Source organism: Phalaenopsis equestris, unplaced genomic scaffold (genome assembly GCF_001263595.1).
Source record: "Phalaenopsis equestris unplaced genomic scaffold, ASM126359v1 Scaffold000202, whole genome shotgun sequence".
Classification (NCBI taxonomy): domain Eukaryota; kingdom Viridiplantae; phylum Streptophyta; class Magnoliopsida; order Asparagales; family Orchidaceae; genus Phalaenopsis; species Phalaenopsis equestris.
This window is the reverse complement of record NW_018164644.1, coordinates 398,427-412,055: the sequence shown is the minus strand read 5'-3', so window position 1 is coordinate 412,055 and position 13,629 is coordinate 398,427. Positions and strand designations below refer to the sequence as shown.

General features: G+C 35.2%; 1 protein-coding gene across 2 annotated transcripts in view; it reads left to right on the top strand.

The window, feature by feature from the left end:
- The window catches only part of LOC110022663 (probable starch synthase 4, chloroplastic/amyloplastic), a gene marked incomplete at its 3' end in the record, with an annotated part of 72,901 nt that extends 59,366 nt beyond the window's left edge, over positions 1–13,535 (top strand). For both annotated transcript variants that reach the window (XM_020721724.1, XM_020721723.1), the window contains 3 exon segments: positions 12,537–12,686; positions 12,934–12,995; positions 13,460–13,535. In XM_020721724.1, the coding sequence (XP_020577383.1) occupies positions 12,537–12,686; positions 12,934–12,995; positions 13,460–13,535 (288 nt within the window).
- Positions 13,536–13,629: the final 94 nt, after the last annotated feature.

Sequence of the window (13,629 nt, the reverse complement as noted above, 5' to 3'; positions counted from 1 at the left end):
TTTCCGGACCCAGCTTAAAATAAACCCTATTTAATTATTTGTATTAAATAGGGGAACTTGTCGGCAAATAAAACGGTTTCGCAGACCCAAACGGATGTCATATCTTTCTTAGTTTATTTGATCGAGTCTCACCCTCAAGTCTTGTGTTTATCCCTTGGGGTAGATACAGGATTTGAGGTTGAGTGCTCTTTCATTTAAACTATGGAAAATATGAGGTCAGTTTGATTTCATATTTTTCTAAAATTATATATATATACGTAAATTAAAAAGTCCTTCCGAAGCGGGCGACGGGATTTCGATTTCGGTGACCGACAGCTTCTTACGGGCGACCCCCAAACATTTAAAAAACTCTCTTTTCCCCCTTTTAAGCGCCGACAGGGACTCCAATGCTGAGAGACATTACCTGTAAGCACAATATCGTTAACATAGACAATAATGATAGCTATTTAGCCATTGGAGGAATGTTGGAAGAAGAGGGTGTGATTCGATTAAGTCTGAGTAAAACAATGACCCACAACCACCTTCGTGAACTTGCTGAACCAGACCCTTTGGACTGTTTTAGCCCATAAATGGACTTTCAAAACCTGCACACTTATCCTCTGGGAGCAGTAGAATCAAAACACGAAAGGAGACATGTACACCTCTACTGTCAGTTCTTTATTCGAGAATGCATTCTTGACATCTATTTGGGATATCGACCAATATAGATTTACCGCAAATGACAACAGGACCTAAATAGTGTTTAATTTAGCCACTGGAGCAAATGTTTCCTCATATTCAATTTCGTAGGTCTATGAGTATCATTTGGCCACCAATCTTACTTTGTTGTGTTCAAAGGACCCGTCATAATTGAACTTGGTGCTGAAAATCCATCGGCGCCCTACAACTTTTATACCCCGAGGAAGGTTCGGGACGTCCCGCGTATGGTTCCGCTGAAATACATTCATCTTTTCCATTACTGTTGTTTTCAAGGCTGAATCAGTAAGAACAACCTCAATAGTAGCAGGGATTTGATGGTCCGTCAAAGCGGTAGCAAATGCTCTGTAGGTCGGTGATAAACTGTGAAAAGATACATATTTTGTCATAGAATAGAGGGAGCATGTATGGTTGTGTCCTTACTCAAAGAACTCATATCTTCATTCAGATGTGGTGTTGTGCTAAGAATGTCGCCCGAAGTGGCGTCAAGGTCTTGTAAGGAGGTAGCAGGCTCCAGAGTATGAGCATTATGATGGGTGCGCCGACTGTAGACATGGACAGTGGGAGGAGGAGATAGTGCTCTCAATGGGAAGGGGACTCCTCGGTGGTAGGAACAATGGGAGGACCATTTTTAGGAGTAGGATAAGGGACAATGTCAGGGAACTCAAGCTTCTTCTTACTCGAGGTCGAGCTAGAAAAGTATGGAACACTTTCAAATGAGACATCAACACTTACATAGATTTTGTTTGTGGTCGGATCAAAGCACCGATACCCTTTTTGAGTTGTGGAGTACCCTAGTGAGATACATTTTATGGATCTGGAATCAAGTTTATTCTGAATAGGGGCAGTGTTTCGAATAAAGGCGGTGCATTTAAAATTCTTGGGATCGAATGTGGAGAAAATCTGATTGGCAGGGAAGCATGACATTAGAACGACCAAAGGGTTCGGAACTTGTGAATTTTGGAGGGTACTCTATTTATTAGAAAGGTGGCAGTTAGAATGACATCGTTCCAAAAACATTTCGGGACATTGAATTGAAACATAATTGAGTAACTTCGAGGTGGTGACAATTTTTCTTCTTGGCTATCCCATTTTGTTGAGTGTCCGTGCAAGAACTATCATGGAGGATGTCTTTACTTACTAAGAATTCACTCAAAATAAAGTTGAAAAACTAACGATCATTGTCAGTCTGAATGATCTAAATAGGAGTTTTAAATTGAGTTAAGAAAAATGTATAGATGTTTTGAAAGATCACAATGATTTCTTATTTGTCTTTTAAAATATAGTCTCATGTCATCTGTATGTGGTCGTCATATAATGTCAAGACCATCGTTTATTAGTGTAGCTAGAGGTGCGAGAAAGTTCCCATATATCAGTGTGAATGAGGGAGAAAAGAGTGGAAGGTGTATAAGTGTGAGGCGGGTAATATACTCGGTGATGTTTGACTAACTGACATGTCTTACAATTGAAGTTTGCGAGATTTTTATTAGAAAACATCAAAAGATATAAATTTTTCAAGTATTGAAAACTAAGACGACTTAAACTACAATGCAACAGCATAATGAGACATTCAATGACTCGAGATAAACTACAACTTTTAAGTGTCGTGCTTTGACTTTCTGTGTTCTTCTCTTAGAAGTAATAGAGTCCAACTGCTCTCTTAGCGTTACCAATCATCCTCCACGAATGACGATTCTGAAAAACACAACCATCAGAAGAGAAATTAACAACGCAATCGATCTTTATTAACTTGCTGATAGATAATAAGTTACATTGCAATCGGGAAACTTGTAAAACAAACTCCAGAGTTAAATCGATCTTTAGTACAACCGATCATTTGCCAGCAATGGAGGTACAGGATCCATCGACAATTCTAACGATATTTTTTTGAGAACACAGATAGTAAGTCGAAAAAGTTTGCAAGAAGTCAGTCATGTGATTTGTATCAATCCACAAACTAGTGGATGAATAAATTGTTAGAGCCATAAGAAGAGTATCTTGTCAGGCATGGGAGGTCAATAGTTCCGCAGAGACTTGAGTTGATCCAAGAAGCATGATCAATTACTCCTGATTTTTTTAGGTATTCAGAGGGTTCTAGGATGTTCCGGGTAGGATTCGATTATGTTGTGTCTGGTTTGGCCGTCGCCGCGAGTCCTTTGGCAATAGAGGATTTTGACGAATGTTTATATGTTGGCTTACCGTGAAGTTTCCTACACTTGTCCGTCCCGAGTGCGTTTGGGTTTGTGACAGTAATCACAAGTGGGGTGACCGGTCCGACGTGGCATGGACGAGGGTTGAACACTATTTGAGATCAAGGCAGACAATTCAGCTGAAGGAGTAGAAGTCTTGAGCATGATAAGTCTCCTATTTTCTTCCCGGCGGATCCCGACCAAGAATACGACCATAAACTCCATCAAGGTCTTTGTTAAGGCCAGCAATGAACTGGAACATACGATCCTTTTCTATGATCTTTTGGAAAAGGGATACGTTGACCAAAGAATCCAAGTGTTGTCATAGTACAGATCACATTTCATTCATAGTGCATCAAGATCATTATAGTGTTGGGTCACGATCATTGACCCATGTTTTGCCTCCCGGTTTTTCTCAGACACCTCATAGAGTTGGTTGGAGTTTCATACATCTGAGTAGGTATCGTGAACTACCGTCCAGAGGGCACTAGCTGAAGGAAGGTACATATACGAGACCAATCGAAGTCTCCATGGAGTTGATGAGCCGCAACATGACCATAAAATTCTTTACTTCCCATGTTTCATACGCCGGGTCAGTTTCGGGGGGTTCACGAATCATTCCTATAAGATAGCCGAATTTCTTGCGTTCCTTGATGAACAAAGACACGGTTTGAGACCATTGGAGAAAATTAGTTCTGTTCAGTTTATGGGTGGTAATTAGGAAGTTCGTGTGGTTTTTGCGGTTATCCGGTCTGCAGAGGGATTGAGGTCGGTGTCGATCCTCCGGTGGATTCAAGTACACTATCAGGAGGAGGCTCGGTTGTGGAGGGTCTACCATGATTCCATTGGAGCTGAGTGTAATATTGGGTTACCGAGACAGAAAGATTCCAATGGCAGGACGAAGACAACGAAAAATGTCTGCAGGAAAAATATTTTCTATAGCTGATGATGTTGGGAAAACAGCTCATGGATATGCCAAACGGCTTTACCTAAGCAACTCTGCAGGAAGAAAATAACGCACTCACGGGAAAATTTTCTCACGGTAGGCAATTCACATGAGACAAACGCGCCACAGGAGAACTCTCTCACGGTAGGCAGTTCACTGGAAATTTTTCCGTGGGAGCAGCTGCGATAATGGTTTTCTCATGGGAGAAGAACCTAGCAACAGAAAAAAACACAGGAAAAGCCGGCGGATATGGTTAGATACTTGGCTCTAATATCATTTGAGATTTGAGAATAGACCAGCATAATTTTATTGATAGTATGAGGAATATTTAACTCGATTATAATAGGAATAATAAAGGAAAGAAATAAAAACAGAAGAAAATGATTAGGAAAGAAAATAAAACAGAATAAAGCAAAATATGAATACATAATCACGGAATAAGAGCAAATAATAAATAATAACTGCTTAGGGATCCAATATAATTTAATACTATTAAATACATATAAAATTTATTTTTATTTAAATTAAATAATATCAATAAGTTTTTTTTTATGTGGGGCACATGTTAATGGAAGAAAGGACGCATATGTATTGGACGTCATGTGCAACACCTTGTTTTGATCTTATGTTGGAGGACATTGAAAAGCTTGGTGATGTGGAAAATACAATAAAAGAAGGCTTTATAGTTAACTGACTACATATACAATCATGGACTTATTCTTAACATGATGAAATATACTGGTGCAGAATTGGCGAGACTATGAATCACTCATTTTGTAACATCGCAAAAAGAAAATTGAAGGCATATGTTTGTTTCAAAAGATTAAAATAAGTCAAATTTAATGTTAATTATGAAGATAGAAGGGCCAAAAAGATCATCATTAAGATATGCTTTTGGAGTAACGTATCTTACACTTTAAATGTTAAAAGTTCAATTGTGAAAATATTAAGATTAGTAGACGATGATAAGAAACTTGCAATCAGTTATATTTATAATGTATTGGACAAAGTCAAGGATACAGTTAGTGGTGCATTTATATGAGATAAAAAGAAGTATGAGCAAATCTTTTCTATTATTGACAATAGATGCTGCCGACTTTGATAACCATTACATCAAGTTGAATATCATCTTAATCCAGATTTTTTTATAAGAACATGTTTAACATACAATGAAATGCACAATTGATGTAACACGTATATACAGTTATTACCAGGCTGTAGAAGATCCAAATAAAAGAATAATAATATATTAAAAAAAATTTATTTATAATCATGTTAGTGGTTTTTTTGCAACTGAATATGTCATTTGCAGCAAAGATCAGATAGCTTCAGGCATGATTAATTAATTTTTTTATTTTATTTTGTCTTTCATTAAATAATTTTTGTTTGACATGATATTATATTTATAATAGCAGAGCGGTGGTGCATCAACCTAAACTTTAGAAAAAATTGGCTGTTAAAATCTTAGGATTGACTTATAATGCTACTGGCTGTGAGAGAAATTGGAGTATTTTCGTGTAGGTTAATAATTTATGAATTTTAAATATACCAAATAATTTATATGTTTAAATGAAAAAGTGAAATCGACTAGATCAAAAGCTCTTAAATGATTTATTTCCATAAAATATAATCAAACTTTAGAGAGAATATTCAATTTGAGAGAAATGGATGATGCTAATAAACAAAAATTTGGTGTTGAGGATCTTACTTTTAGGCAAATTGAATAGGCTTCTGAAATTGTCGAAGATGGCTTGTAAGATTTAGTCGGGCAAACAATGGGAGATTCATCTATAATGAGGGCGAGTTTATCTCAATATGCATTCGCTTCTCTTGTACCAGAAAGAGAATATGAAATTTATTCATAAGATGATAAGAAAGATGGAGGAGAAGAACAATTTAAAAATGAAAACATTCTACTTGAAGAAGAAAGATTACATGAATGAAAGAGATGATGAAGACTAATGAATAATTTTAGCTTGTTTTTTGAAACATAAGACTTTATTATTTAATTTATGTTTTAAATTTTAGATTTTGTTTTGAATTTTAAAATTTTTCTATAGTTTTTAAGTTTTTAATTATTATATCGAGCTTTTAAAAATTATTCGAAATATTAATTTCAGGTTCACCCTCAATGTTTGTCTTTAAGTAAAGCATTATGTCGCATTCTCTTTTATGTTATATCATCCTTTAAGTTATATTTTATGCTTTATTATTGTTCATGAATTTATTTATATATTAGTATTTTATATAAACTATTGGCGCTTTCGTTAATAAAAGCACTATTTTGTTTTGTGCTTTAAAGAAAAAATAGTCTTATGCATCGCATTATGTTTTGATAATATTGATTAGATTTTTTATTATTTTATCATTTTGTCATATCTAATAATGTATTTAAGAAAATAGATGAGCATATTCTCTAATAAAAATGAATTTAATAAAACACAAATTGATTATTTTCTTATGAGAAAAAAGATATCGTTGATATTGTAAAGATTGTTAGATCATTCTAAGAGAAAATTTAAGCACTCAACATTGATTATTAGTTTTAGATTTTAAGATGAAACGTTGTAAGATAAAAAAATAGAGCAAAATACTATCATAGAATTTGATTGGGCACTTAAAAGTTGAATAAAATTATTTTTTTTTTAGTAACCTTCAAAATTTAAAGGTTTGAGATATTCATGAAGAAATTAATAGTATTTAGGATAAAGTAACAAGCATTATTAAGTAAGTTGTAAAAGTTATAGTTGGAGAATTAAAGGGAAAAGTTTTTATAAATAAAAATAGTTGACGGTTGAATAATAATGTGCAAGTAAAGATAAAATATACGAAGTTTTCTTATTAAATTTTGTTTAAATGTAAAAGCATATAGAATCGAGAAAAGTATAATGTGACCTGTGGAGAGTAAGAGAATAATTTGTGATGCTAAAAATTTATTTATTTTTATCTTTATAATAGATTAGATACCAAGGATGGTGATATATATATATATAAATGATTAGTATATATATAATATTCCCACTTCCCGCTCTGCTAGGGTTTCGCCTGAAGGCGAAACCCTGGTTTTGATTGCTTCAGTCGGGTCGTAAATCTTTTCTCTCGTGCCCGACGAACTTCCCGCATGACGACTACAAAGGTCTCTGTGTTTGTCGTCTTCGACAAAGGGCTTCGGCGCTATCCCTTTTCGAGATTTCGAGTTGCGGTTTCGAACTTACCACACTCGACGACGACGACGAAGGCCTCTGCGGTCTTCGACAAAGGGCTTCGGCGCGGTTGCGCGGTTTCCTCTTCCTCGAGCTGCGGTTTTGTCTGTTTTCCTGTTCGCCGAAGGGCGCGCCTTCTGCTCGCTTCCTGCCCGGCAGAAGGTTCTCGTTCGCATATCTGCTCTTCCTGCCCACCATACTATTTCTCTCCTATCTTGTGAGGGAGATGGCCTCGACGCTCCGTTCTTATGCAAATTCTCTTGCCAGCGACTTTCCTGCTCGTGCCCCTCCTCCAGGTTCAGCGTCTGGTTTTGCTATCGGTAAGTCCTGCAATGTTCCAGAATCTTTCCATGAGGCTCTTGAAGGTGGAGATGATCACACATTTATTAAAAAGCTTGGAAAAAAAAAATGGGAAGCCTGCACTTATTCTCACAGAGGTTTAAACCCGCACTCTCGCGTCCTCTTGGCGCTTCTCTCTAGTGGGGAAATTCCTTTATGGTCACCTAAAAGTGGAGATCATTAGGAAGGAGTTTGATACTATGAAACTATTGAGCAGTTGGAACATTGAACTACTTGACGGTAGACATATTCTTATTCAGCTATCTCATGATGTCGATTACACTCGCATTTTCTCTCAAAAGATTATCAAGATTGACAATCGTCTTATGAATAGTTTGAAGTAGACCATCAGTTTTGATAAAAAAGCGGAGTCTTCTATCATTCCTGTTTGGATAAAGTTTTCGATGTTAAAATTACATCTGTTCAACATGAAAATCCTCTACTCTTTAGCATATGCTTACGGTAAGCCTCTCAAGGTGGATAGTCCTACGTTTGCTAACACTAGATCATTCGTGGCTTGTGTGTTAGTTGAGAGAGATATAACTCAACCAGCTTCGGATGAGATATGGATTGATACTATGCACAACGGGTATTAGCAAAAGGTTGAAATGGAACCACATCCTCCTTATTACTCTCCTTGTAGTATGTTTGGTCACAGCTCTACTTTTTGTCATCGTTTGCATCCTCATCTAAGGCCGAATATCGCTAAAGAACAACCACCTACTATCCCTGTAGAGAAGATGCAACCCGATCCTCTTCCCAACACCGCAGTTCCTGAAGAAGAACAACATACTACAGCTACAGACCCAGTTGTGCCCATACCACCCATTTTTATTGAAGACTCACTCACATGCTAAGACACACGAGAGTGCTCCTTTGATCCAATAATAGATCAGCCGGTACAATTAGGTAGTTGCTTCTAATGTCCAACAATCTGCACATCCCTAGCACACTTTAGACCAAGATCAAGTGAGTCAATCTTCGGAAGAGGAATGACAGGTCTATTCCAGGATGAAGAAGATGAATGGAGGCCGACTCCAGCTCGAAAACATATTGAATGATACATTGGTTACTACTGGCAATGACAATCATCTTACCAACTTATTAGCTTGCTCCTTTCCCAGAACCAGAGGCAGAGACAAAACCAAATTGAGTTGCTCTCTAGCCACCTGATATTATGTATTTCTGCATTTTTAGGCTTTTTCTTTATGTCTCTTATGTACTTTTTAGTATTTTTTAGTTGTGGAACCCCTTGTGGTTTTGTTGTGAGCAGGGTGCCATGTTTGGGCCCTCTATCACATTGTATCTGTATCTTTCTTTCTAGTTAAAATGTTAGCCTTTTTGGGCTTTCAATATATATATATATATATACACATACATACTAACTAAAAAAAGATGATAAAAGTAAAAATTTAGTTCAAATAAAGTGTATTAATGATGAAAATCAAAAATTATTTTTTTTATAGGGATACTAAACAAAGGTGGGTGAAATATTTTGATAAATTTTTCAATGAAAATTTTTAAAATGCAATCAACTTTAGTGTTATTAATATCGTTAATAATAATAAATTCTTTTATTTTTATCGTCTTATTAGTAAAATGCAAGTTAAGGAGATTTTAAAGAAAAATGCAGGGTGGAAAAATAATAGGACCTGATAATATCCCAGTAGAAGTATAAAATTATTTAGGAGATTCGGGAATTTGTTGGCATGATAAAATTTTTAATATTATTTCAAAAATTAAGAAAATGCCTGAAGAGTGGATTGATAATATATTGGTCTACTTTTAAGAATAAAGGGTCTACACAAGAGTGCAAATTATAGTGGAATTAAGTTAATGAGTCCTACATTTAAATTATGAGAGAGTAATTAAACATAGGTTAAGACGTGACATGTTCTCAAAAATAGTTTGGATTTATGTCAGACAAGTCTACTATGACTTTGTTTGAGAAGACAGTGAAGTTCTATTACATTGTAGTGAACGCCAACGCGTGGAAAAGCTTTCGTTTGATGAAACAGTGTTTCCCGAAGTTGTTTCACAAGAACATTAAGTTTCGACATTTTAGATCACAGTAAAGGAGCTTCTCTGAACGACGAAGCTCCTTCAAACGAAGTCTGTGAAAGCTATACATTTATTGAGAGGTTTGATGGAGAGCACAGAGAGGGTAAGGAGGATCTATATATGATTTGTATTGATTTAGAAAGAGCTTATGATAATAATCTAAGAGAGTTTTTTGAAATTTTTATGAAAGAAAGGTGTTGATATGACTTATATTTAAGTTATTAAAGATATATATATTAAAGTTGTTAATTGTGTTTAAGGAGAAGGATACAAAAACAACAACAACAAGAAGCCATTATCTCACTAAGTGAGGCCGGCTACATGAATCTTTTCTCTTCATTGCGTCCTATTGAGTTTATATTTTCATTTAATTCTACTAGTTTAAGATCATTTTTATACAATATGTCCCAAGTCTTTTTAGGTCTGCTTCTGTCTTTCTTAACATTAGTCTAAGCTAAAACTTCTACTCTCCTAACCGGATTATCAGATGGTTGACATTTAATGTGACCAAACCATCTAAGACGACTCTTTCTAATCTTGTCTGCCACTAAAGCTACGCCCAACCTATCATTATATATTCATTTTGCATTTTGTCTCTACATGTGAAGCCACTCATCCACCTAAACAACACTTACCTTTGTTTTATGCTTCTCTTCTAAAGGCCAACATTATGCGCCATAGAGCATTGCAGAGCTCACCACCATCTTATAGAATTTTCTTTTCAGTTTAAGTGGTCTTTTTCTATCACACAATAGGCCCGAAGCATTCCTCCGCTTCGACCAACCAACTTGAATTCTACTAATAGCATCCCCATCTATATCACCATCACTCTGAATAATGGAACCATGGTATCTAAAAAGTATACACCTTTTAATGATTTGATTTCTCATAATTACAACTCTGCCACTAGAGCTACTACTATTAAAATTACATTTCATGTATTAAGTTTTAGTTCTACTCAAACGAAGGCTTTTAGATTTCAATGTAGACCTTCATAATTCAAGTTTTTCCTCAACTTTTTTCTCTAGTCTGTTCCACGAGAAGGATGTCATCATCAAAAAACATATACCAAGGTACATCCTCTTGTAAATGTCCAGTAAGAGCATCCATAACTAAAGAAAAAAGACATGGGCTTAAAGCCATTCCTGATGTAATTCAACTGAAATAGGAATTTTTGACCAAATATTTTCCTATTTCAGTTGAATTACATCAGGGATCATCTTTAAGCCTATATCTTTTTTACATGAGGATGTACTTTGGTTTTTGTTTTTCGCTGTTGATATCCTTCTTGTGGATAAGATTAGAGAAAGAGTTATGGAAAACTTGACTTACGGAGGTCATCTTTAAATTTTAAAGGCTTTTGTTTGAGTAGATCTAAAAGTGAATATATGGAATGTAATTTTAGCAGTAGTAGTTGTAGTGGTGAGGTTGTAACAATGGGTGATCAATTTAATAAAAGAAGTGAACATTTTATATATCTCAGGTCAGTAATGGTGATACAGAGGGGGTTGTTTTTAGTAGAAATCAAATTGGATGGTCGAAGTGGAGGAATGCATCAAGCCTATTGTGTGATAAAAATGTGCCGCTTAGGCTTAAAAGAAAGTTTTATAAGATGGCGGCGAAACCTGCAATGCTTTATGGCACAAAATATTGGCCTATAAAAAAGAAGCATGGCAGTAAGTTAAGTGTTACTGTGATGAGAATACTTAGGTGAATGAGTGGCTTTACACTTAGAAATAAAATGCAAAATAAATATATTCATGAAAGTGCTAGTGTAACACCAGTTGAAGAAAAGAATACAGAGAGTCATCTTATATGGTTTGGTCACATAAATTATCGACCATCTGATGATCTAGTCAAGAGAGTAGGTGTTTTAGATCCGGCTTTTTTTAAGAAATGTAGAGTTAGACCTAAAAAGGCCTTGGCATGTTTTATTAAAAATGATCTTAAATTAATTAGAATTAAATAAAATTATAACACTCAATAAGACACAATGCAGAAGAATGATTCATGTGGCCCACCCCGCTCAGTGGTATAAAGCTTTGTTGTTGTTATTGTTGTTGCTGCTCAATTTGTTTGCATATAAATTTTTACCATGTAGAATAATGTATAGGAATATAGCTAGGCTATTTTTTAGTGGATATTGGCTAACCTCGCAAGTTTCAATAAAAGCTTATTCCTTCTTGTAATAGGTTCAAACTTCAGAAAGTTGAGATCTTCTTATTTGTAGAAGATTTTCCTATTTTTTTTATCGGTCAAAAAGCTTGACCCTCAGTTGTAGATCAAGCAATTGATGGAAGCATATATTAGAAAAAAAAAAATCTAAAAAAGTTTTACCGATTGTTCTCTAAAAGCTCTTTGTGGTTGTTTTACTTTTTGTATTGTCTTGTGGCGTCGTGAAAGAGAACTGTGAACTTGGTCCAACGTTTGGATGGATTCAATGGGATAGTTGGAAGCGAGGTGCAAACTGGGTGAAGTGGTGAGCAGGTAATTGGTGGCTCACAATATGGGTCATGTACAAAGAGGATATTAAACATACTAAAATCAATAAAATAAATAAAATAAAATATGTGAAAAATAAAAGTTAGCCTAAAGAACTTGAAAACAATTTTGATTAATTTGCCTTAATTGGACGTCTCCTAATTATCCGACTGGAATTTTGAGAGCTTATTTAAATGAATTAGTGGCTTGTACTGCATCACAACTCTAATGATCTGGTTGGTTAGGAGAAAGACTATACCTGAGACTCGCTAGTTTTGGACAAGAAATTAGCCATTGTCTTCAGCAGCTTCTTGTCGATTATAAGCTTTAATTTATGATGCATTTAAACCCTAAATGAGCGTAAAATTCACAAAAAAGGAGTCCAGGTCATGGATTTTTATTTTTATTTTTTTATTTTTTTATGAGCAATCAAATTTACTATCATTTGTAGAGAATTGAAAAATCTATAAGTTTGATATCCATTTTTCTTTAGTTTCTTTGTCACTTTTAAAGTTACCTCCTCACCCAATTCTGGTGAAGGATTGGCGCACTTATTTGCATATTAACTCTAATTATTTTTTTTTATCACATAAAATCCCTGACCACTATTTTTTATTACAGAGGGAGTTTGAGGGTATAGCAAGCCATTTTAGCAATCATCCTAATGTTCGGTTGCTACTAAAATATGATGATGCTCTTTCACACATGATATATGCAGCATCTGACATGTTCGTTATACCGTCACTGTTCGAGCCTTGTGGACTCACACAGGTAATATTCTCACATGTTGAGCAGCCGGTTAAAGTTAATTTGACCAAATTTAACAATATTTGCCTCCCTAAAGGGTTAAGTTTGCTCTTGAAACAATTTTTTTTGGGTAAAACATTGGGAATTCCATTCTTTGCTAATTTTTTTTTCTGCTCTTAAACTTTTCTTAGAAGGTGCCTGGAATTCAAGGGAGAATGTATAAAGCCAATTCATTTTAATTCTAAACTGCTTGTTTCTTTGCTGTTGGCAGATGATAGCTATGAGATATGGCTCTGTGCCTATTGTGAGAAGAACCGGCGGACTTAACGATAGGTTAGTCATGGCTGGGTCATTACTGAAGCCTTACCAATTTTTGAAGGAAGATTTACATACGTACCGCTCAATTCCTATGTATTTATATATCTAACACCTAGATTTCGATTTTTACATGCATAACATCTTACCTCTGTATTAAAAGTTATAATGATTTTATTTTATATGTAATATGCAAGATTTGGTGGTATGCATGTTAAAAGTAAAGTTTAGGTGTTAGATATGTATAAATAACTAGGAATTGGGTGGTAAAGATTATGTAAAGGACCAATTTAGCCCTCAAACTATTTAAATAAAAATTAAAGTAGTCTTCATTTAATGATTCTGGGAACTAGTTTAGTCCCATTTAAATAGTCTGGGACTAATTGATCTTTTACATAGTTTGGGATTATTTTGTCAAAGCACGTTGATTCTATTCTAGTTATTATGTACTAATTTTTGTTTCTCATAATGCTCATCTTCAGTGTCTTTGATGTTGACGATGATACAATCCCCGTAGAATATCGCAATGGATTTACATTCTTGTCGCCAACCGAGCAGGTGAGGAATTCAAATCTGTATTCCACGAGAAATTAATGCATCCGGAGTCCGGACGCCGGCTGCGTCCGGACAACAGCACGATACACTGATCGCC